We start from the raw sequence: 25,530 nt of genomic DNA, 5'->3' as shown, positions 1-25,530 counted from the left end.
CATTTATCACTCCAGGCACAATATTACAGCTTTGAATTGGTAAAATACCAACTCAAGCCAACCTGAAATGAATAAAAGCAACCCCTGACACAGTGTTTCGCTCTAATTAGAGCTCTTCAGAGAGGTATAGCTTTGTCCAGACACAAGGGAGCACCCAGTATTAAGTCAAAACAAAACCCTTTCAGGCATAGAGTGACGCATAAATTATGCAAAAAAGAAGGAGAGAACTCTGGGTAGGTCTCAGTTTAGGTGGAAAGCAGCTCCTGTTAGAGCACTCTCAACACCAGCGACACTCTAGATCTGCTCACCTCAAATGTCTGTTTTTCTATCAAAGTTTTTAAGCATAGGATTAGACAGTGCTATCCATGCCGAGATAGAAAATGACAAAGTCTTTCGCCATTTAAACAGCAAAGTCTTTAAGCATAGGACTAGTACAGTGCAGTCCTTGCCGAGCTGTCAAATAACAAAAGCCATTTATCACTCCAGGCACAATATTACAGCTTTGAATTGGTAAAATACCAACTCAAGCCAACCTGAAATGAATAAAAGCAACCCCTGACACAGTGTTTCGCTCTAATTAGAGCTCTTCAGAGAGGTATAGCTTTGTCCAGACACAAGGGAGCACCCAGTATTAAGTCAAAACAAAACCCTTTCAGGCATAGAGTGACGCATAAATTATGCAAAAAAGAAGGAGAGAACTCTGGGTAGGTCTCAGTTTAGGTGGAAAGCAGCTCCTGTTAGAGCACTCTCAACACCAGCGACACTCTAGATCTGCTCACCTCAAATGTCTGTTTTTCTATCAAAGTTTTTAAGCATAGGATTAGACAGTGCTATCCATGCCGAGATAGAAAATGACAAAGTCTTTTGCCATTTAAACAGCAAAGTCTTTAAGCATAGGACTAGTACAGTGCAGTCCTTGCCGAGCTGTCAAATAACAAAAGCCATTTATCACTCCAGGCACAATATTACAGCTTTGAATTGGTAAAATACCAACTCAAGCCAACCTGAAATGAATAAAAGCAACCCCTGACACAGTGTTTCGCTCTAATTAGAGCTCTTCAGAGAGGTATAGCTTTGTCCAGACACAAGGGAGCACCCAGTATTAAGTCAACACTGTGTCAGGGGTTGCTTTTATTCATTTCAGGTTGGCTTGAGTTGGTATTTTACCAATTCAAAGCTGTAATATTGTGCCTGGAGTGATAAATGGCTTTTGTTATTTGACAGCTCGGCAAGGACTGCACTGTACTAGTCCTATGCTTAAAGACTTTGCTGTTTAAATGGCGAAAGACTTTGTCATTTTCTATCTCGGCATGGATAGCACTGTCTAATCCTATGCTTAAAAACTTTGATAGAAAAACAGACATTTGAGGTGAGCAGATCTAGAGTGTCGCTGGTGTTGAGAGTGCTCTAACAGGAGCTGCTTTCCACCTAAACTGAGACCTACCCAGAGTTCTCTCCTTCTTTTTTGCATAATTTATGCGTCACTCTATGCCTGAAAGGGTTTTGTTTTGACTTAATACTGGGTGCTCCCTTGTGTCTGGACAAAGCTATACCTCTCTGAAGAGCTCTAATTAGAGCGAAACACTGTGTCAGGGGTTGCTTTTATTCATTTCAGGTTGGCTTGAGTTGGTATTTTACCAATTCAAAGCTGTAATATTGTGCCTGGAGTGATAAATGGCTTTTGTTATTTGACAGCTCGGCAAGGACTGCACTGTACTAGTCCTATGCTTAAAGACTTTGCTGTTTAAATGGCGAAAGACTTTGTCATTTTCTATCTCGGCATGGATAGCACTGTCTAATCCTATGCTTAAAAACTTTGATAGAAAAACAGACATTTGAGGTGAGCAGATCTAGAGTGTCGCTGGTGTTGAGAGTGCTCTAACAGGAGCTGCTTTCCACCTAAACTGAGACCTACCCAGAGTTCTCTCCTTCTTTTTTGCATAATTTATGCGTCACTCTATGCCTGAAAGGGTTTTGTTTTGACTTAATACTGGGTGCTCCCTTGAGTCTGGACAAAGCTATACCTCTCTGAAGAGCTCTAATTAGAGCGAAACACTGTGTCAGGGGTTGCTTTTATTCATTTCAGGTTGGCTTGAGTTGGTATTTTACCAATTCAAAGCTGTAATATTGTGCCTGGAGTGATAAATGGCTTTTGTTATTTGACAGCTCGGCAAGGACTGCACTGTACTAGTCCTATGCTTAAAGACTTTGCTGTTTAAATGGCGAAAGACTTTGTCATTTTCTATCTCGCCATGGATAGCACTGTCTAATCCTATGCTTAAAAACTTTGATAGAAAAACAGACATTTGAGGTGAGCAGATCTAGAGTGTCGCTGGTGTTGAGAGTGCTCTAACAGGAGCTGCTTTCCACCTAAACTGAGACCTACCCAGAGTTCTCTCCTTCTTTTTTGCATAATTTATGCGTCACTCTATGCCTGAAAGGGTTTTGTTTTGACTTAATACTGGGTGCTCCCTTGTGTCTGGACAAAGCTATACCTCTCTGAAGAGCTCTAATTAGAGCGAAACACTGTGTCAGGGGTTGCTTTTATTCATTTCAGGTTGGCTTGAGTTGGTATTTTACCAATTCAAAGCTGTAATATTGTGCCTGGAGTGATAAATGGCTTTTGTTATTTGACAGCTCGGCAAGGACTGCACTGTACTAGTCCTATGCTTAAAGACTTTGCTGTTTAAATGGCGAAAGACTTTGTCATTTTCTATCTCGGCATGGATAGCACTGTCTAATCCTATGCTTAAAAACTTTGATAGAAAAACAGACATTTGAGGTGAGCAGATCTAGAGTGTCGCTGGTGTTGAGAGTGCTCTAACAGGAGCTGCTTTCCACCTAAACTGAGACCTACCCAGAGTTCTCTCCTTCTTTTTTGCATATGTGTGTGTGTGTGTGTGTGTGTGTGTGTGTGTGTGTGTGTGTGTGTGTGTGTGTGCGTGTGTGTGTGTGTGTGTGTGTGTGTTTTTTTTTTTTTTTTTTTACAGAGTGGCAATCTGTAGTTATAGATAAGTTTACCAGAGACAGAAATTCCTTCAGCATTAATAACTCTGCACCCATTAGACAAATCTCCACTAAACTATGCACACCTATTACTCTTTCTACATTAGCAGAAGATGCACAGTTTCACAAAGATTCCCCAAAGAGGTTCCCAAAACGCGACTGGGCACCAATGCATTTCCCACAGACTTTGTACTCACGCTCAGCATGAAAATGGCTGGACGGATTTGAATGAAATTTGGCAGGATTACACATTGTGGTGTACAGATGATCCTGTTGGGTACTAGAGGTCAAGTAGGCAAAGTATAGTTTAAGTTATAAGGCATTTTAGCTGCATTGACAAGTCATTATGTGAGTAATGACTGCCTTTGAAAAAGTTAAAATCAGTCATGTTGTTTTAGCCTGCGTTACGCCTTCAGATATAGGTAAGTATTAGACTGGATATTTTTTCCGTTCCTATTTCCACTTTGTTAAAATGGTAATAGGTACGGAAAAAAGTTATAAGTTTCTATATATTTTTATTAATATACCTGATACTTTAAATAATTTTCTGGACGCTACTCCAAAGTATGCCACTCAACTTTACGCCATTGATCTCTACACCACTACATTCTAAGCTATTCCTCTCTACACCACTCCACTCTACAACACTCCGCTTTATGCCACTCTACAGTACACTATTAAACTGTACACCACCATAGGCTACCACTCTACACTCTACCCTGCTCCACTCAACAGTCCACTCTATGGTACTCCACTGTACGCCGAACATCTCTACACCACTGACAGCCTGTGCTATTCCACTGTGTGCCACTAAACTGTACCACACTCCTCTCTGTGCCACTCCAGCCTACCCCACTCCAGCGTAAGCTATTCCACTGTACACAGCTCCACTGTACATTATTCCACAGTATGTCGCTCCAATGTACAACACTCCAGTCTATGCCACTACATTCTATGCCACTACACTATATGTGAATCCACTCTGAATCCACGCAACTCCACAGTATGACACTTCACTCTATGCCCCTCCACTGTACGCAACTATACAATACGCTATTCCTTTGTACACCACTCCACTCTACACCACTGTACTCTAGCCCACTCCTCTCTACGCCACTCCACTCTACACTACTCCACGCCACTCCAGTCTATGCTACAGCACTGTACGCTATTCAAATTTATGCCACGGCGGTGTACGTCACCACAGTGCATGCCACTCCACTCTACACTACTCCACTGTATGCTATTTCACAGTATGCTATTCCACTGTATGCCACTACAGTCTACACCACTCAACTCTACGCCACTCCACACTACGCTACTCCATTCTATGCTAGTCTACTTTATGCCACTACACCGTACACTGGCCACTCTACCATGCACTGTGTTCTGAGAAATGATGTAATTTCAGATGTCATAAGTCTTATTAGGACTGCTATGATTTGACATGCTATAAGTTATATAATATGCAAGGATGTAAACATTGTATGGAGTAAATGTGTGTAATCCATCCCCCATGCCAGTACCCATCTTAGGCACCCACCAAGCACAACTTTTAGGGCAGCAGGGAAAGCCCAGGCTCCAATGGCCCCAGCTGGCTCCACGTATGGTGTGGAAGCTGGCACTGCTCTTGCCCAGAGGGTGCAACTGCTTTTTACATGCTCCCTCCAGGTGGGAGCAATATGTGTGGGGAGGGAAACAGAACACAGTCTGCTCCCAGCCAGAGGAAGTATTTTTAAATCTCTCTCCAGCTGTGAGCAGATTTAGTGTTTGTTCCAATTTGACAGAATATTAAAAAAATGCTCACTCCAGATAGGAGCAAATACATGTTTCCCTAGTGCGGGAAAGGAAACTACTGTGTGCCGGGGGTGGGCTCTGCAAAACACTATGGGGCCAATTCCGATTCCGTAAAATGCCCTCCGAATAGCCGTACGGAGCTTTTTCCCCGTATGAATCGTATGCAGAACCGTACCCGCACGTACGATGTAGTACGATGTGTACCCAAAGCAGTTCTCCGTACGAATCGTACCAAAGACCGTACAACTCACTAATCCGTACGAATCGCATTCGGAACGTGCAGTACGCGATGTCCGTACGGATCGAAGCTGCATTTTCCGACCCAGCAAGTACGAATCGTATCGACAACACTCCGTACGACCCTTTTTCTACGGGAGCTTACAACGTCCGTAAAAGCAGATTTCACCTCGAAATGCGTACGAAACGGACCCCCCTGGGTCCAATGCGTACACCCCATGACTGCAGGGGTACGGCACATCGGGGTACGGTGCGTACACCCCTGGATTTCAGGGGTACGGTGCGTATGTCCCCGTGTGTACACCCCATGATCGTAGGTGTATGGACCGTAGGGGTACGGTTCGTACACCCCAAGGTCGTAGGTGTACGGTGCGTACACCCTGTGCGTACACCCCTTGATTTTAGGGGTACGGTGCGTATGTGATAGTGTTGCCCTCCGTACGATTTGCTCATACGTGACGTTTACCGTACGAATCGCGTACTGATTCCCCGGTCCGGATCGTACTTGGCGGGTCGTATGGCATTTTTACGAATCGTACGATTCACTGTGCGGGTCGATGTCGTACGGATTTACCCTTCATTTTCGTACGGTTCGCAATGATTCGGATGTATTTTCTCGCAACGGATCGTACTACGCGATTCGGACGGATTCGGACGGATTTGTACGATTCGTACGGAAATGGCTACGAATACGAATCGTCGTACAGATCTTTTCCCGAATCGGAATCGACCCCTATATGTGAGCCGGCCCTGGGGGATGGGGTCTCCAAGGCTATTAAAGGCTCAGAGTGTGGGACTGTGCAGCCCTTCTCCATTTTAATTTAACTTATGGCACTGGGGAATGGGTGCCGTAGGGCCTTTGTAAGGCTTCGGTAGGGGGGGCGCGTGGCCCCCTCTTCTTTATTACATTTTAGCCCCAAGGGATGCGGTCCCCGGCGCCTAATAGGCTCACAGAGGGGCGTTGATTGGCACCCTTCCCCTTCTCTACAACATCAGTCCCAGGGATGGGGTCCCTTTTTTGGTATGCATGAAGCTTTTTGCTTTTTTCGCAATTTAAGAAATCGCAATTTTTTTGCGATTTCTTAAATTGCGATTGCATTTAAGAAATCGCAACTTTACATTTCTTAAATGCAATGCATCATCTTAAAAAAATTGTGAATTCGCACATTAGAAGTGTTAAATTAACATGAAGTCGACCTTCATGGTAATTTTAGAGAAGTTTCAAAAATGCACAAAAGTGCATTTTTAACACTTTCATTTTACACTCACACATGCCCTTGGGCATGTATGTGTGAAAAATGGACTGTATGTTACATTTCAGGGGTGCAGGGGGGGTCCTTTGGACCCCCCCTGCACCCTAGAAATTGCATTCTCATTTTGCGATTCCTGAATTGCGAATCGCAAAATGAGAATGCCTTCCCAATGTAAAGGGATTCCTTATTTGCGATTCGCAAAATGGGGAATCGCAAATAAGGAAAAATAAGAAATCGCAAAAAAAATGCGAATTTTTAATGCATAGGTATTTGCGATTTCTAAATTGCGATTCCTTAATTTTCGCAATTTAGGAATCGCAAATACCAACAATGATGCATGTGGCCGTAAGCCCCTAAGTCCTGTAATGAATGCAAAGAACACTTTTCTCTTGTTGCTGGCAGCCAATCAGAGATTTTGCTACTGCAAAGGTCTGACTCCCGCAGGAGCGAGATGGCCCAATGGAAAATAACAGTTCCCTGGACCAATCAGAACGCTCTATTTCTAAATTGGCACTTGCACAAGACTCTCACAGATACAACCATCAAGACATAAAAATAATTTTGGACCTTTATTTTTCAAAGCCTACTAAAGAGATTTGCACTAAATCACAAAAAGCACAGTCTGTGGACCAAAATCTAGCTTCCTGCCAAATTTGGTGTAATTCCATTCAGCAATTTTTGTGGTAGCACTTCTTAAAGAAGTGCATGGAAAATGCATGGGGATTTTGCGTTTTGTGACCACCCTTTTTTCTCAACCCCCGCTTGATGGATCACCCCAAAACTTTCCAGGAAGGAGCTGAAGTGAATTTGCTTTTCTTCATGAAGATCTGTCAACAACGCCAAAGTTATTAGTAAACCAAAAAACCCTTTTCTATGGAAAAGCAACCCTAACTATAACTACCCTGAAACAACCACCACTGGGAAATATATCAGTTTCAGGATGTAATGTAAATTACAAAAAACAGTACTTACCTAAGAAACTGGAAATATCTAACATGATTCCAAACAAGCATCTTTCCGGGGCCACAGTTCCAGTGTCACTACAAGAGAAAACACACAACATTTATTCCTTTGGTATCTTGGCAGGTGTGTCCAATACTCTACTCAAGGTGACATCAAACCATTTCACGGGTAGGGTGGGTGATGTTTATGGCAAAATATGTATGCTGATAAAATGTAATAAGCAGTGGAGAAGTATTCACACAATCATATATTAATTAAATGAGTATCCTTGGAAGAAGTATTTATTTGGCTGGCACCATCCAGTTTAATGTAAGACTGCCTTCAGGTTGTATCATTCTTTGCTTTTGCTCAGGAACAAAAGGTTGAGTTACCCTTCCTCTGTGAAACTGTACATACCACAGATTCTCCTTGTTTTCCCTATGTGCAGGTTGGGTTTGTGAGCAGGAGTATGGTGCATGCTTCTGGGCCACCTGGCAACCCGTGTGACCTGCATGCCCTGTCCAGTTAGAGCATGAGACCACGGCTTGTTTCATATCATGCAGCACCATAACCTCAATGTTTGCTGTATAAGCACAGGTATACCAACACCTGACTCCTGTCAAATTTGGAGTTTTTCATTCACTGGTGGTGGACCTCGTGGTATTTATTGCCTCATCTTTTTTCCAAAGACCAAAATTAGAGTTGTCTGCATGCCCTGCAGACAACTCTCTACATGTAGAGGAACTGCCATCACGGCAGCGCCTGTGAATGTACGGTGGTTCAGTTAGACATGAAAGCCAGCTGTCAAATGTTTCAAAGGATTTCTATTTACTAAAAACAAACCTTAAAAGCAGGAGTTTGATGGTGAAAACAATAATGGCCATCACAACCAAGCAATTTCTTCCAAGGTGTGTGGGTCACTACCTTTTTTTTCCTGTTTTAAGGATCTTCCTGGTGGCAACGGACAGGAAAAAAAATTACTTTACACCATCCACCCTAATAAGGGTAGATGGTGTAAAGTCCTTCCTCTGCCAGCCCCTACTCTGTTGGGCTGTCAAAGGTAGTAATCCGTTGACAGAGCCAAAAGGGATCTGTCGACAGAATACAGATCACAGTCCACCCAACACTAAATGACGCAGGCAGACCATGGTTTGGTGTGCCAGGTAACCAACGTAATTTCCAAAGAGTACCCTGTCCACCAAATTCTAAATCAGGTCCTAACATTAGGCAGTACTGTTGTTTTGGGTGTAAATAGGTTCTCAATATTTCTGAGCTGTACATTTTTATTGCTATTTGGTGCTTTTACAAAAATAAGTAGTGCGGGAGAGTTTAGTAGAAGGTAATGTGGGCTGGTTGTAACTGTAGAGGACAAAGGTAGGTGTGCTGGTAACAAGAAAGGGCACTGCAAGGTGATCTAGCATTGGCTGCAGTGACCGCTCAGCAGGTAAGAAAAGCTTGCAATGGTTGACAGTGGTAAAACTATCTTGTCACCTGTTGGCCCCAAAGGATTTCTGGGGCGACAGCTGCTGTGTTGCCCTGAGCTAGCTCTTGGGTTCAGTGGCATGGAGTTATACATTCCAAAAAGTACTCTACAGCTGATAAACATTAGTTGGAGGGTGGTTTAAATGGCCTTAATAAGAGTGACACCTCCCTTATTTGGAGGTGGGCGACTACGACACCCTCTTTTAGCATTTAATCTTGCAGTTTTTTATATGGGTCTATCCCCTCCTAAAGTTATTGTTCACAACTAATATTAATATCTGATTGGTGTTGTACACTCCCACGCTGAATTCTCTCTCTACACATAAAGTCTACAGCCTTTAACCCCAATTTCGTGTTGATTGATACTACCTCAGATGAAGGATTCGCACACTCCTATCACAATGAATTTCCTGAAGGGAGGAAACCATCCTCAAATTATCTGAAGAGGGTAGGAATCTGGTGTATAGATGATCTTTAAAAAATAAATGTTCCACTAAGTAATACAGTTAGTCCACAGATGGAAGTGCAACATTGACCCTTTTTTTTGCTCAATTGACATAATTCATTTAATATAAATATAAATATAGACTTAGGACCTGATTTAGAGTTCGGTGGACGGGTATTTACTCCCCATGGCATGGGAGCCATTTTATAATTTCCACAGTCATTTACTGCCAGGTTTTACTTACCGGTGACAGACAGTAAAAATTGGTCATTTGTCTACCCACAATGGCCAAACCTCTGATCACCCTTACTCTGTTGGACCGTCAGAGGTGTATGTCTGTGCCGGAAATGGAGTAGTCTCCACCGCTGTCTTACTGAAATTCCACCAGACTGAGGTGGGCAGACCTTCTTTTGGCAGAGAGGGTACTCCATTGCGGTTCCCACAGAGTACCCTCTACACTAAACTATAATTTGTGCCTTAAATTCACACTAGAGAAATGTCACAAAACGTTTAGGATCGTTTATCAAATAAAGTTTTCTTTCCATTTCCATGCTCTACGTTGGTTTCAGAATTCTCACCTGGAGATGGCTTAACACCCTTTAATACTACCTTTCCACGGGTAGTGAATTATTACTACATGAAGTAAATATTTATATCTTTCAAACTGATGACCTAAGGCAGCCTGGAGCATATAAAACAGGAAATCGTACACTTAAAAGATTATATGAAATCCAAGTTCAGGTGAGTTAAGTATGAACTTTTCTGGTTGTTTGGTGTCTAATTCCAGTGTTTCACCGTCTTTATAAGCCTGTCCTTATTGCGATATTGGATAATATTTGATATGAGTAGATGTTCATTGATCTACCTGTAACCTACCGCATGATATTCAACCCCATCTTGCTGTCCATGATGCAATAGATCGGGTGGAATAGTGTGCCTTAAGCTTGTCTCTTTCTTAGAAATAAGAGTTCAAAAAGTTGCCCTTTTCCAACTTTATTTATCCTTTAAATATCTATCAAAGCTCCTCATTGAGACCTGTATTTTTTAATTTATGACCCAACTGGCCACACTTTTAGGCTACAGCTCTTTCTGCTAAATCGACGATAATCATATGATTCTGCAACTTGACTACTCCTCTCACCATACTGGTGGATGTAGAATAACCATGCCTGTGGATCTCTTATAAGTGTGATCCTGTTTTTAACCCCAGTGAGCATAACAACCATGCAATCCACTGGGGTTGCTTCCTTTCTAGTAGTGTGGACTTTTACAGAGTGGCGTCTGCCCACCCAGAGACAGACAGTATTGACCATGTTAATTCTAATAAGGGGATGGGGAAGACAAACTTTTTTTATCTGAATTTAGAAAAAAAAGCTTTTCAATATGTATGTGTATGCTTTAATTTAGAAAAATACTTTTAGAATGTATTTTTGTAATATTATTATTCATTAATTTATTTTTATGTTCATGCTGTTTGATATTTGTTGTTTAATGCCTTTTTTTTGTAAATATAGTTCGTGAATGTTACTATTTTTTATATTTATGTTTAAATATAATTTTCATTTTTGCATTTATTCTAAAGTATATTTTTTGTTTGTATATGTTATACATTTTTTATATACTTGTTTAATTATAGATTTTTTATGTAATATTATTTTTTAAAGTTAATATATGTTTTAAAGTTAACAGAGTGTGTAATAGTTAATATTATATGACGATGTTGTGGTCTCCTATATTTTTGTTGTCGATAATTTTGACTTTACATAGAAAGAATGTTCAGTTGATATTTTTGTTCTTGATATTTTTTGGTTGATATTTCTGAAGCTGATATGTTTTTTCTAGTGAAATTTCGACCTTGGGCCCAGCCCCATTCTGGAAGGGCGAGCCTTCATGCTGAGCATTTCCTCCTACTCAAAGACAGTTGTTTCTGTAAGTGAGGGGGGTTCTGCTTTCCCCATGAAGTAGCAATAATTCCTCTGCCCGACTGTTACCAGCCCCTCCTACTCTTCATGTCATTATCTAGATCCCTCAAGAATGTGGCTTACTGTCTGATGCAAATAAACCACCACCCCCAAAAGAATCCAAACCAGAACAGGAAGGGGGACAATGTGCCATGACCCCCTCATGTATTTATCACATAGTGCTCATGCACTTCCAGAATTAAAGGAGGCCCCCTCAAACTCATGAGATGCATACAATCTGATTGGTCAAGGATGACCATATGAACTGCATCTTTTGACCAGTGCTTAATTCCATGATTTTTCAACATCTAGGGATGGAGCTGCACACAATTGTAGCTGAAAGGGTATGGGTTACACATACAGGACCTAGCTGGTTTCTATCGCCTTCCCAGGTGAGAAATAGCAGCGAGAAGTGCTCTGTGACCAATCTGGGATAAGAGAGCCCTATCACCCTGTTTAGATGATATTAGATTCCATCTTTAGGAGGACAGCGGCCTTCTAACAAAGTATAGAGCCAGCTGACCTCTGGGGCATGGCGTTGGACTACACCAGCTCAAGGACACAAGGTCACCCCAGCCGGCTGTTCAGAAAGTCATCCAACATTGTCATATACTAATATTCATCTTCATATTCCTTCAGGGAAATTGTTGTTGCATGTCACTATCCTGTGGGAGACTGCTTCATCCTACATTCCCCACCCCATGCAAAGAGTGTGCACTCCAGTTGTCTTCAGTTGTCGTGAGTATTACCTCAACTATTTTTGCCACCTTAAGTTGGTATTTTAGTTTACTGGCACCGAAACCAAAGGATACGGACCATGAACTAGTCGAGTGACTACCATGACTCAAGTTGACTGTGACTCTTCCCATAACAAGAGTTACCTATTGTTGCCAAGTTGGATAGGCACTTTGTTCTATGGGTGCTGTGTCCGCAGGCAGGTTAGACTGTCAGGAGTGTTTTATACCATTAATCTTCCAGTACCTAAACCTAAACATCACAACAGAATCAAAAGACAGATACTGTTCTCATATGAAATGAGGCATCATAGACTCCTGTGTCTTAAAATATATCTTTACAAGACTGGTATTTCAATTAGTGTTTGTGATTATGCAGTCCTGTAAAAAGGATTGTCGCTAACTCTGCATTTCCAAAGTCACAGATGCACTTGAAAATTTGGTTCCATTGAACAATTTAATTGTAGGGCAAGATTAAAATGTTACTGCATTAGTGCTAGGGGTCGACAGTATAGTCATTTGAGAGCTAGTGTTTGTTTTCATTAGTGATGATTAGTTTTTGTACAGTGTATTAGTCTTATTCAAGTTTCAAGTTTATTTATTTTTGCATAGTTTGTTAAAACCATTGCAACACAAAAATATTTCATTGCAAACCCATAAAATCTCCATAATTATAAAAAGGTAAAACATTCTATTAAAAAGACTGTACATTAAAAATTTGAATATAGGCAAACACTTGATTAGGCAGGTTATATCCTGAAATGCATATCGCAATTATTTACACTACGGTAATTCTTGGATATAATACTTTGTTTATAAATGCATAGATAAATATTAAAAGTTAGTTTTCAGTCAGTATTTTTAATTTCCGGCAATTTCTTAGTGCATGCTGTCAAAAATTTTACCAGGGCACAGTTTAGTTGAGGATCACTTGGAGCAAAGCATGCCAGAACTGCTTGTCTCCTTGTTCGAATTCTCCGCTGGTTGAATTTTGCTTTTAATATTTGTTGACGTTCTTGCGAGAGTTGTTTACAGGAGCATAATAGATGCAACAGGTCTTCCGATGCTAACCTGCATAGGCGGCATCTAGGGTCCGCCTTCTCCTTCAACCAGGGCGGACAATGTTGAGTACCGGGCAACAAGCCAAGTCTAAACTTCATAAATCTAATTTTTGTATGCTTGGCGTAACCCGTGTTAAAGTACTTCTGGACTGCTGGCTCACAGTACCTATTCAAGGTCATCCAGCCGTGAGACCTTTTTGCAAGTGAATCTTTATCCTCTAACCACGATAGATATTTGACAGATTTCCAGGTTAATTTCTTGAGTATACCGGGGCTAGTGGGAATTTTCCACAGCTGGTTCAGTCCCAGTTTTTTTAGTCCTTCTTTGAGATATTCCGCTGCAGGTGAGGTAATATATCTGCTTATCTCTTTCCACAACTGTGCATTTAATGTCCCTGGAGCGGCTTTTCGTATTTTGTCCCACGTTATGATATATGCCCCATGTCTTGCGAGTGATTGCTTCTGGATACCAAACTCAAGCCTTATTTGCGAGGGGGACGTATATTTGGGCAGTCCGAATATAATCCTAATCGTGTTTGTAACTGTGGAGTCCAGTAATTTGGCATCTCTTCCTTTCTGGGCTTCACTTCCATAAGTTATTGCGGGCAATAACTTTGCACGAATCACCTCGACTATAGGCAGAATCGACGGGCCAGTTAATTTGGAGTTCAAAGTTTTTAAAGAGATTGCCAAAGCGATACCTTTGCACCTGATACTGTTTCTTTGTGCAAGGAATTGACCTCCTTTGTCGATCTTTACACCCAGATATTTATATTCCGTGGTACTGTCTATACGGGTATTACCCCAGTAGCAAGTTGAGGACTTTTCCCTTTTTTTACTCACAGTGATGGTTTTGGTTTTGTCGAGATTTATTGTTAGGCCATTTTCCTTCGAGTAATCATGAGTTGCATTTATAAGATGTTGAAGGCCTACTCTCGTTTTACTAATCAGGACTATATCGTCTGCATATAGGAGACACGGTACTAAGATATCTCCCAGTTTTGGGGCGTGCGAGTTGCAGGCGTTTAGTTTCGGTACAAGTTCAGCTACAAACAGGTTAAAAAGGGTGGGGGCCAAAACACAACCTTGCTTAAGCCCTTTGTCCGTTGGAATGCGTCTTGACAAGTGTGTTCCATCGCCCAGCTTAATCTGGACCCAGGTGTTAGTATGCAGGCTTATCAGGAGGTTTAGAAGGGGTTGGGGGAGCCCCCAGTTGTAAAGTTTGGACCACAATCTGTTGCCTTTTACATGGTCGAAAGCCGCTTTATAGTCAATAAAGCACAAATGTAGGGAGCTCCCAGTCGTTTCCCCTCTGTCGAAAAGCATTGCCATTGTTATTATATTTGTGGTTGTCCCCACATTCTTTGCAAAACCAGTCTGATTCAAGGGGATGATAGATTTTGCTTCTGCCCAGGCCTGTAGTTCTTCCAGGAGTGTTCCAGCAAAAATGTTTGCCTCATTATCCTGTAATGCCACTAACCGATAGTTCTGCGGCTCTGACCTATCCCCTGCCTTGTGGATTGGTGCAATGATGGATCCCCTCCATGACTCTGGCAGAATATTTGTCATCCTTATTTCCCAAAACAGTGGTTCTAATGCTTCTGCCCAAAAAGTTGGCTCTTGCTTATAGAGTACAGGCGGTATACCATTTGGGGCAGGGGCCCCTTCTCTCCTTCCCTTGCCTATTTGCTTTTTTATGATCATAGTTCGACTAGTTGAAGTATTGGCAGTTAAGCTATCATTATTAGTTTTGTTTTCTATGATCAGGTTAATTCCTGTATGTGCAGCGCTGAGAAAAGCATCGTGGGAAGTACCCGAGGAGTATTCCTCTTTTATTCCGGACTCCATAGCTTCATGGAAGTGAGACCCGAGATATTTTGACCAGACTGCCTCAGAAATGTTAGAGGTAGTTCCCTGGTTATTTGGATGGACAAAACTGTTTATGGTTCTCCAAAAACGTGCGCTGTTGTTTTGTTTTATATCAGCATGTAGTCTCGCCCACATTGCATTCTCTTGGTCTCTTTTTGCATCCTTTTTTAGTTTTTTTAACTGAGCCTTTTGCCTTCGCAATGAGTTTTGTAGTGTTAAATCTTGGGGGTTCCACCGTAGCTGTCTCAATATGCGGTAGATAACTCTCTTGTTGTGCCTTATTTCTTTCAGCGCAAGTTGAGATATCGATTTCACTCCACCAGTTCTTTGTTGGGTTTTTGGCTTAATGATCGTAGTGTAAGCTGCCATAGTTTCAGTGCAGCTTTCCCACTTTTTGACTTCATCTGATCCGGCTCTCCGTTCAAAATGCTCCTTAGCTACTCCAACCATTCTGCAATGTGTCTCTGGCCCAAATTTGATTCTTTTAAGATTAATAGTATAGTCTGCACCTTCGGTGGTCCGGCAGTGCTCAAACACTTGGACTGTTGTTCTAAACTCAATTTCCTGTGGCCGGTGATCACTATCCCCTTTGTCCCCTAAACGAAATAGAGTAATATATTGAAACAGGTCCAGGGAGACAAAAGTGTAATTCAGAATAGTATTGTTCCTGGATGAGCAGTATGTTGCTACAGGGGGATTGTCTCCTCTTGATCTGCCATTTAGTGCTCTTAAATGTAAGTGTTCCAGTTCTTCCAAGGCCGACAGCCCTGCTTTTGTTTGCTTGCTAGAAGGTGGCTCCCCTTGCGTTGGGATGTTCCAGATTGTGTTTTGTATCAACATTTCAGCGTCCGCGGAGGACCCCATTAGATTTAGGTTTAGATCACCTGTAAGAATGAGCTCCGCCGATGGTCCTTCAATAATATATTTTTCTATCAACTTGCACATTTCTTTTATTAATTTACCTTTTCGCTTGGGTTGGATATAGACATTAATTATTGTGATGTTGAGGTCCGTTGCAAGTATTGAACCCGAGCAGTTTAAGTTTAAAGCAAGACCTGCCGATGAAGAAAAGCCTAGATCCTGGACATTGAGATTGGTTCCACATGCAACATATGTGGCCAAGCCCTCCTGTAAATGGCCGCATTTTGCCTCTGCCAGTGCACTTGTATAGAAGCGCAGAAATCCTTGCAAGTGTGGGGGTTCTCTCAGCCAGGTCTCTTGTAGAGCCACAATGTCGAAGTCCCTGATATATTCAATGAAATCCGCATCCAACAGTTTGCTTGCCAGGCCATTCACATTCCAGGAACATATCCGTAGAGACCCCTTTATGACTGATCTTTCTCTTTTCCCTCTAAGTCGTCAATCTATGTGTATTAGTCTTATGAGTATTAAAGCACTTTTCATTTATAAACTAAAGTGCTGACAGGACAGTCAACTGCTCACAGATATTTAACTGCCCTGCTCTGTCAGAAATCCTGTACTACTCCTTTGAGTAAGTTATGGGGACTGGTTTGCCACATTACCACTGACAGTCAAGTGCTAAAGTGGGCACTTGGACATTTCACTGTGGACAAAATGCACAGGTAGAAAATGTCTCTAACTGTTATTATTAAAGTAGAGAAACATCTGACTGTCCTTAGACTTGAGGAACCAGGTCCTACTAGCCACTTCTGTTGCACCCGTGGGTCTCTGTCTGCAGCCGTCTCCAGGGTCTGCATCTCTGCCTGAGGTTGCTATCAGGAGCACAAAGAGGGCTTGTCTTGGTTCTACTTACCTGAGTTCTTCAGAAGTTAGGATGAGCCTACTCCACTCAACCTTAGGTCCTCATCTTGCTGGCATTGCAATTTCCTCATTGGCATTACTTCCACAAGTAATGCCATGCTTGGTGGGCGGGCAGAAGTTCGCCTGTAAGTGCTGCCTTCAGCTGGGAGAGAGGGACAATCTCTTGTTTGTGAACTTCTAAAGGCCTTTCAAGTGGTCTTTTCTAAATACTTCAGCCTAGGTTTTACTGTTTTCTTTCCCTTCCTGTCTCTAGTTGGTGAAGATGTTTTTTTCCTATGCTCTATTCCATTCCAGTGTGGAGGTTGTTCATGTGACTCTGAACACTTTCTTTTTCTGTTCTATTCCTGTAAAAGGGCCTCAGTTATGTTTGAGGGTGCATCGCAATGCAGCTGTAGTGTTTAACTCTGATCTTTGTTCCGCAGCCTAACTGTACCTTGTTTCCTCATGGCCTACGTTCTGTTATACTTCAGTCTCTTGTACTGAAATTCTCGCCTTACTCTTTTTCAAAGTCATCCTATTTTCATAAGGAAATGATGTCTGAAGGTATTTTATGCCACTGGTTTTTTCCTACAGTAATATGGGTCTTTTCTTGCAGGCAACTGTCTTTCACGTGTGGTAGCAGTGTGACCTCTGGAAGGAGTTGACCATTTCACGGGAAGGGGAAGTACCAAACTAAAAATCGTCTCTGCGTCCAGCCTTGAAAGATCTTAAGTTGAATATTGAGAAGATGGAGTGCATCATCCTTTCAAATGCTATAGCCCTCTGATGTGCTATCTGCAGAAGTTACAATTTTTGTTAAAGATTTTTACTTAAAATCTCAAATCGCCAATCTTTAATCTCCCAGTTTCCTCTGTCAGAGAATACTTCCGAACATAATCATGTTCTTTTTTCTTTCAGTTCAAGAATGACAATCAAACAGACAATGGCATCTTCATGCATGGGTTACATCTTTTTGGATTTTCCCAAGCACATAATCCACATGCCATTTCTTATTTTGGACAAACGAGGAAAAATTGTACATTTGACCCTGAACAAATAAATGATGTTGGCTAAACCCAACTGCAATCCCCATGGGGGTATGTGCGCTTACACATAAATGCAGGCTGATGCCTTGTGTATGACCACGTCTCCTCCAAGAACAGCGAGGGTGAGGACGCGGTGTGGTGATGACAAACCTTAAAACCCTGTGATAGAGTGTGAGCGATTATCGCAGGGGACAAAGTAGAGGATGGAATAGGTACTGGCATGGCACCCTTTGAGTGGTGAGCACAACCAAGTAACACCGATACGGGACTATAAAAGAACTAATGATTGATTCTCTGCATAATTTGCTATCCATATTGATTGTAGGGGAGTGCCACCAACTGTCCCAAAGGGGTATTATGACATATCTATAAGGGTAAGGACTAAATGTTCATCAATGTAGGATATGCATTACTTCACAATCACTGCGTTCATTATATTTTCAGTGGTTCATCAATCCATTGCCTGCATATTAGTGTGCATGCTATATCTACCATAATATGAAATGTGAATAACAGTCTTCTGTTTGTATATACCTTGTCTTTTCAATGCAGGTGTTAATATGTGCCCCATATTAGAACTCAGGCAAGTGGGCCTGGTTTTATGTTCAATGTTATATGTTGTATTTTATATTAACATGACTCTGAAACAGTGAAAGGATAACACAGCAGGGAAACAAGTGGAAGAACACACATGGTCATGTTGTTCACATTTATGACGTAATAGTTTAGCTGAGTGTGATCTCAAGATTTGTGATCAAACTCCAGAGGTGTTTGGGGCCCAGATAATAGTGCATGCTGCGTCATCATTGGTCTTCCATTTGCAAAGTTATCTAGCACTCCGATCCACTTCATGTGACCACAGACTTCAACTCCCAGAATATACCAGGTAGTTAAAGGTAATGCCTCAAATATTGCACTGTCTTCCCGGTAACAAGGAGCTATAATAAACCTATGTTTAGCCCAATTCTTTTTTTAAACAATGTTTCAGTGTCATTGTAAGTACAATGTATATCTGATTGTATGTAAGCAGTTAGAAATAGTGTAAAATCACAAATTAATTAAATCAGTCTAAAAATGAGCAATGTGAAATATTGCAGTAACTGAGTATGTAGGAAGCATATGTAGGCCACCTTCAGTTCGCTATTAAGCTTCCCACTATTCACTCACTTGTACAAGTTCTCACAGCTGTTACAGCATGCAGTACTCTTCCCTCATCACAAGACACACTCACTCTCAAAGTAGACACCCATCTGGGGCAGACTGGGAAAGTCAGCGCTGTCATATCCGGCTACAGTGTTGACGGGCAGAGGTCAAAGGAGGGCATCCAGGGAAGGCAGCAGAAACAGAAAGCCTATTCTTTGTTGGAGAATGGTAGTCGTGGGATAGTAATATAGTAATGTGTCCCATTTCCTTTTTGTTTGAGCTGGTGTCTGGAATGCTGCGAGTGAATGTTTTAAAAGAATGTTGGTGCGCGCAGTGGAAGCTGGGAGACATGGCCGGTTAGAGGGAGGATGAAGCCATGGTGGGACCTACCGGCTGTTGCTGTAACCTATGGGCCTAACATAAACAAAGAACATTCCGCCTTACTGGGTGGCTTCAGACTCTTGTTTGAAGACCCTGGTCCCTAACTTCAATATTTTATTGACAAGTTGTTAAGGACCTGCATGAAAAAGCAGCAAGACTAGTGGCAATTGGTAGCCATTTGTGGCAGGTCATGCCATGAGAAGGAACATGGCCCTGTGACAATAGAAGAGTAGTTTGGGGCCGCCCACCCTCAAATCCACCAACAAGTGGTGTCACCTCAGGCTGCTGAGCAGGAGAATACCAGGGAGAGGGGTGAACAAGATCTAGCAATGACAAGGAGCCAGCTGTAGGGAGTGATAAACTGAGGTGATGTGCCCTCTTGAATAGACCTAATCTTAAGGACAATTCTGGGGACTAGTGCTATATGGACGGTGCTGTGGTCACAGTGGGAAAGGCAGGAAATATCCTTTACAGCAAGCATAAATCTGAAAAGACCAATCGAGCTTTATGCAGTAATAAATTTAACTGTGACATAAGAATCAGCGTTGGTGAGTGCGAAGTATGAATTCTCAATTAAGCTGAATGTGGCACTGAGTCTACTTTCCTTATTCAAAATAATTCTCTTTTAGGTAAAGAAACTAGCCCAGTAACGCCAAACGGATTGAACGATCGCCTAGAATATATATGTTATCTGTTAAACTGGCAAGTTACATCCATCTATATGTCACTTGAATTTGGCTTATGTTTGATATTGAGTCAGTGTATAAAATACTTATAGAGGTTGTTAACATATAACTCTGAATTCATGCACCACACAAAGTCTGTGTTCATATTAGACAAAAATGTTTCAGATTTCCTTAAACTAGCTCTAGAACCATTCAAGACTGCTAACAAATAAGTAATCCACACCATGTCAGATTTACACTTCACATGGAGTTCGTATACATTATAAGTTCTTTAAGACTTTCAAGTTCCCTTTATCCAGGCTGAAAAACGAGGCACATTTCTGGTATCCTCCAACGTGGTACCTCCCATTGCCTATGCTCCCCCTCTGTCCCTTGGGGCAATAGAACGTTCCATTATGATATTCCAACGTGACAAGAGTGTTCCCCTCAGTGAACAGCTGTACCTGTGCTGTGGCTAGGGTGTTACCAATAGACTTCTCATCAAGCACATCGCCCACCTACTCATTCATTCAATGTTTCTACACTGGCGACAGAGGGCGGGATCATGCTGAAAACACCATAACACACCAGTGCAGGCTGGGCTTGTGGTACCTTCAAGTACTAGACAGAAGACGGCTGGTGAGCTGTGCGCTGTTTTCTGGGGGAAAAACTTTGACAAATGTCTATATAAAGCATGTCCGGACCCCATCACTGCTTGCGCTCTGTGTAGTTTCAGAGCTTACTAGCCCGAATCCCACTCTGAAGTGCCCCAGCAATTTTTGACTATGACTATAACTATCACCTGCACTCTTTTTCCTGTGTCTGGAATAGCCATAGGAATTGCTGGATGGGCCGCCTGCTGGGTGATTGACTATCTTTGGCAGACATCTACTTTAGCGCACGCTCATATCCCAGAGAGTTGCCAATCCCTGAGCCCCTCCTCACAGAAAGCGATCTCCTCACCATCGGCCGGCCCTGTGGTGTCGGTCTAGTCGTTGCCGACTAGCGCCGGAACCGGAAAGCCTAAACAGGAACCGGAAGGCGGCCATCTTGTGTGGCGCCGGCCGGCTCAGAGAGAGTCACGGATTCCCGGCGCTCCGGGGAAATAAATTACCTGTTAACCCCGACCAGGCTCCGAGTATCATTGAGAAGCGAGGTCTTTATAATGGCGACGAGGCGGGACCAGAGCCAGAAATTAGCAGACCCGCAACGACAGAAAAAGAATAATAACGAAAGGAAAGGAAATTTCATACAGAAAGTAAAACAAGCGGGACCATAGAAACACACCAACACGGGGCATCAGGCGCCAAACCCGGAGCGCGGCAGAGGGCGAGTGACAGTACTACGGCCTGACGACACGCAAGCACACGCAGCACCCCTCAACACACGGGAAGTTCTACGCCGCACCGCCTTCGACAACAGTTACACTGCCTGACCTAGAGGCGGCCTGAGGCGGAAAGGCGGGAAAGGAGACTTCCAGGCACAGAACTGGTGCAAAGCGGCTAGCCCAACACCAGAGCGTAAAGGTGAGGGACGCACAGCCCAGCATCTACCCTAAGCCCCTGCCACGGCACGCTGGCGGATCAGCAGGAGCGGGGCGAGGGGTCACGCGAAAGGGACAGGGGCAGACCACGAGCGAACCCAGCGACGGTGGGCGCTACAGGAGGCGCAGGCAGCAGGGAGAACAGCGAGGAGGACGGAGACGCCAGACAAGCACCAGGCAGCCCGCTCAATCGCACCGTTCCCACCCAAGCAGGCCCAAGGGGCAACGGAAGGATGGCGACAACGTCCACCTCCCTCACCCACATGGTGCCTTTCCTTCCTAAAAGAGGAGAACCCATGATGCCTTGGGAAGATTGGAAGCATTACTTCCTAAATTACTTGGAGGCATTAGAAGATGAAAGTGAAGTCGCCTACACGAGCCCGAGGAAAAGAAAGATACTACTACACAATCTGGGCCCAGAGGGGCTGAGAGTGTTCGACACCATAGTCAAAGGACCAAGGGACGCGGCTGACACGGATGTCTTGAGACATGCCATAGAGGACCTGGATGCGCACTACAGGCCGGTGGTGTGTGTGACAATTGACAGACACAATTTTTTCCAGAGAAAACAAGAAAGCGGTGAGACGGTCGATGAATACGTGGCGGCGCTGCAGAAGTTAGCGCTGACGTGTAAATTAGGTACCCTCCACGACGAGCTGGTAAGGGATCAAATCATAATGCACACGTCGAGCACGCACATTCAGGAAAAACTTTGGGTGAACGGTGACGCTCCCCTGAAGGAGGTATGGGCCCTGGTGAAGAAGGCAGAGATGTCCAAACGATGTGCACAGGCAGCCAGGAAGGACACCGGAGGCACGCAAACGGTCTGTAGAGTCATGATGCACAATAAAGGAGACAAACTCAGGCAACGAGAATCGCCCAGGGGCCCAGATACCAGGAAGGGCCAACAGACAGGGGGAGCAAACCTGAAGACAGGAAGAGGAGGAAGACCAAGCTGCTACAGATGCGGAAGCACCTCGCACCTGGACAACGACAAGGTATGTCCAGTGTTCAGGGCGAAATGTGCGTTCTGCGGTGTATTTGGCCATTATGAGAAGGTGTGCCGTCGGAAACCCAAGGGAGCCACAGTCAAATACATAGACCAAGGAGGCCTAGAAGACGACGAAACACAGGCGGAGGAAGAAGACCTTGAAGAAATCCTCTACATCGACGCCCAAGTCCTGGACGTGGGATGCAAGGAGTCAGACAAACCTAAGCTCAAAATGCACATCGGAGGAGTGCTGATCGAAATAATAGCGGACTCAGGAGCCCCCATCACCATCGTCCAAAGACAGGTGTGGGAAGAGAAATTCAAGACGATAGTAAAGGAAGAACTACGTTCCATGGATGTGAGACCAGTCACCTACACTGGACAAAAAATTCCCATGCTGGGCTTTTGCCCATTACTATTCGAATTCAAAGGACGTCAAGCCAACTGCAAACTGTATGTAGCTGAAAAGGGGCCATCAGTGCTCAGCTGGAAAGATCAAGGCGCACTGGGGATCCAGCTGAATCCAGGAGGTATAGAAAAAGTGTTGCTGATGAAAATGGAAGATGGACGGGAGGAAGAAGCCTGGCACAGGGAATATCCGAAAGTGTTCAGTGGACAGATAGGAGAATTGGCTAAGTTTAAGCACATGATACGGTTGAAAGAAGGAGCAAAACCGGTCATCCACAAGGTCCGAAACATCCCCTTCCGTTGCAGAGAGGCAGTACAAGAAGAACTCGACAGATTGGAGAAAAGAGGGGTGATACAGGCCATAGCGAGCGCGGAATGGCTGTCACCCTTAGTTGTAGCTCAAAAGCCCAACGGGAAAGTGAGGCTGTGTGTGGACCTCAGGGAGCTTAACAAAAACATTCTCATAGACAAATTTCCACTCCCACGCATAAATGAGATGCTGGCCAAGACAAAAGGGATTAAATGGTTCTCGACGGTGGACCTGTCATCAGCCTACCATCAGGTGAAACTCCATCCCTCCAGTAACCATCTCACGTCCTTCATAACACCTTTTGGGTGTTACAAATTCTTGAGAATGCCGTTTGGATTGGCATCGGCGGCGGCAGTATTTCAAAAGTTGATGCACAGACTTTTTAAAAAGGTGGAAGGAGTTCAATTTTTCCAAGATGATATCCTCGTAATGGGGAAATCCAAACAGGAGCATAATGTGAAACTAAACGCAGTGCTGCGCACATTACAAGAAAATGGACTCACCGCGGAGTGGTCAAAGTGCAAATTTGGTGTACCGTCAGTTACCTACCTGGGGCATGAAGTCAGCGAAAAAGGGATAGAGCCAAAGAGAGCCAACATGGAGGCGATAAAGAACGCACCAGCCCCCGGAAAGAAAGAAGACGTCAGGTCCTTCCTGGGCATGGCCGAATTCTATAGTAAATTCATCCCCAACTTTGCCACCAAGACGCACTGCCTACGCCAATTGCTGAAAGAGAGAAATGGGTTCAAGTGGAATAAAGAAGAGCAGGAGGAATTCGAGACCTTAAAGCAGGAAATGGGTGAAGTCATACCACTTGAAGCATTTGACCCGGCTGCAGAATCCATACTCACCACCGATGCCAGCGACCGGGGCCTGGGGGCAGTATTAATGCAGAGATCAGACAGTGGAGAACTGTCAACAGTCAGCTTCGCATCCAGATCCCTGGCACCAAACGAGGAGAAGTTCAGTGTCATCGAAAAAGAGATGCTAGCAGTGGTGTGGGCAATGGAACGCTTCAACAAAACCTATGGGGAGCCAAGTTCTTGGTCCGCACGGACCATAAACCCCTGATAAAGGTCCTGACATCTAATGGTCATGCACATGCCACCCCGAGAATAGCAAAAATTACTCTAAGATTATTAGACTTCGTGTACGAAGTGGAGTACATACTGGGGCCTTAGAACAAAGTAGCGGACTTCCTAAGTAGAGCGGCAGCCAAGGAAGGAGCGGACGAACAGGAGACACCGGGATGGGAAGGCTACATGGTGGCGACCGTACAGGACATGGAGCAGGTGATCAGTGCGCAGGAATGGGCGGAGGCCTACAGACTAGATGAGGACTTGGAGATGGTCAAGGGATATGTCATCCATGGGTGGCCGGAGAAGAGGCACCTGAAAGAAGACTTGAGGAGGTACTGGGAGGTGAGAGATGAACTGTCGCTCGGGGAGGACCCACTGTTCTTGCTCAGGGGAGACAAAGTCATCCCCCCCCGGGGACTCCTAGAACACTTGATGGCGTTGTTGCATGAAGGACACCAGGGGATCACGAAGACTAAAGCCCTAGCTAGACAGGCGTACTGGTGGCCAGCGATTGACGCTCAAGTGGAAAGGTACGTGAGACAGTATGATTCCTGCTCCAAAGCGGACAAATCCCAGACCATGCTGAGGCCACAGTTGGGAAAGTTCCCCGTGCCTGGATGACCATGGGAAATGGTGTCCATTGACATCATTGGACCCATCCTGAACATTGAAGGAATACAGAAGTACGCTATAGTATTAATTGACAGGTACTCCAAGTGGCCGGAGGTAGAAGTGAAGGACACAGTGGACTCCGAAGCGGTGATAACGTTCCTGAACAACATATTTGTAAAGGAAGGAATCCCTAAGATCATAACGTGCGACAATGGCCCACAGTTTGTCTCAGCCAAATGGGAGGCCTTCATGTCCAGGAATGGGATAGAGGTCAAGCACACGCATGTATACCACCCAGCGGGGAATGGGCAGGTGGAACGTTTCAATCGGGAAATAATGGGGACAGTCCAAGCAGCCATAAATGATGGGCTAGATTGGGAGAAGGAGTTACCCAAGATGCTATGGGCCTACCGCATCACGCCAGGCAGCACAGGCTACAGCCCCTTCAAAGTACTGAGAGGTAGAGAGCCATTCACAAAGGACAACATTGCGTTGAGGCAAATGGTGGTGCAGAGCAAATGGTCTCCGGCAATAGTAAGGAGGAATCTGGAGAAAGCACAAGAGACGTACACTGAGCATTTCAACAAAAGACGTAATGTGCAAGGAGTGACACTGGAGAAAGGAGACTGGGTGAGAGTGAAAGTAGCGACCTGATTAGGAAAGGAGAGAGCAAGTTCACACCGCCCCTGCAGGTGTTAGAGTCATATACCAGATCGGCATTACTCAGTGATGGCAAGGTGTGGTCGCAGGACAGAATGGCGAAATGTAGCAAAATCCTGAGGTGGGGAGCGGACGCAGATGAAA

The 25,530-nt window shown here is 43.9% G+C and overlaps 1 protein-coding gene across 1 annotated transcript in view; it reads right to left on the bottom strand.

Moving 5' to 3' along the window:
- Positions 1–25,530, bottom strand: part of DRAM2 (DNA damage regulated autophagy modulator 2) — a 230,302-nt gene that overhangs the window by 152,980 nt on the left and 51,792 nt on the right. Inside the window, exon 2 of the mRNA XM_078644130.1 lies at positions 7,266–7,333. Coding sequence (XP_078500256.1) covers positions 7,266–7,333 — 68 coding nt within the window. The remainder of the gene's footprint in view (positions 1–7,265; positions 7,334–25,530) is intronic.

This window comes from Lissotriton helveticus, chromosome 5_1, assembly GCF_964261635.1.
Source record: "Lissotriton helveticus chromosome 5_1, aLisHel1.1, whole genome shotgun sequence".
Classification (NCBI taxonomy): domain Eukaryota; kingdom Metazoa; phylum Chordata; class Amphibia; order Caudata; family Salamandridae; genus Lissotriton; species Lissotriton helveticus.
The sequence above is the reverse complement of the archived record's forward strand: the minus strand, read 5'-3'. Positions and strand labels throughout refer to the sequence as shown.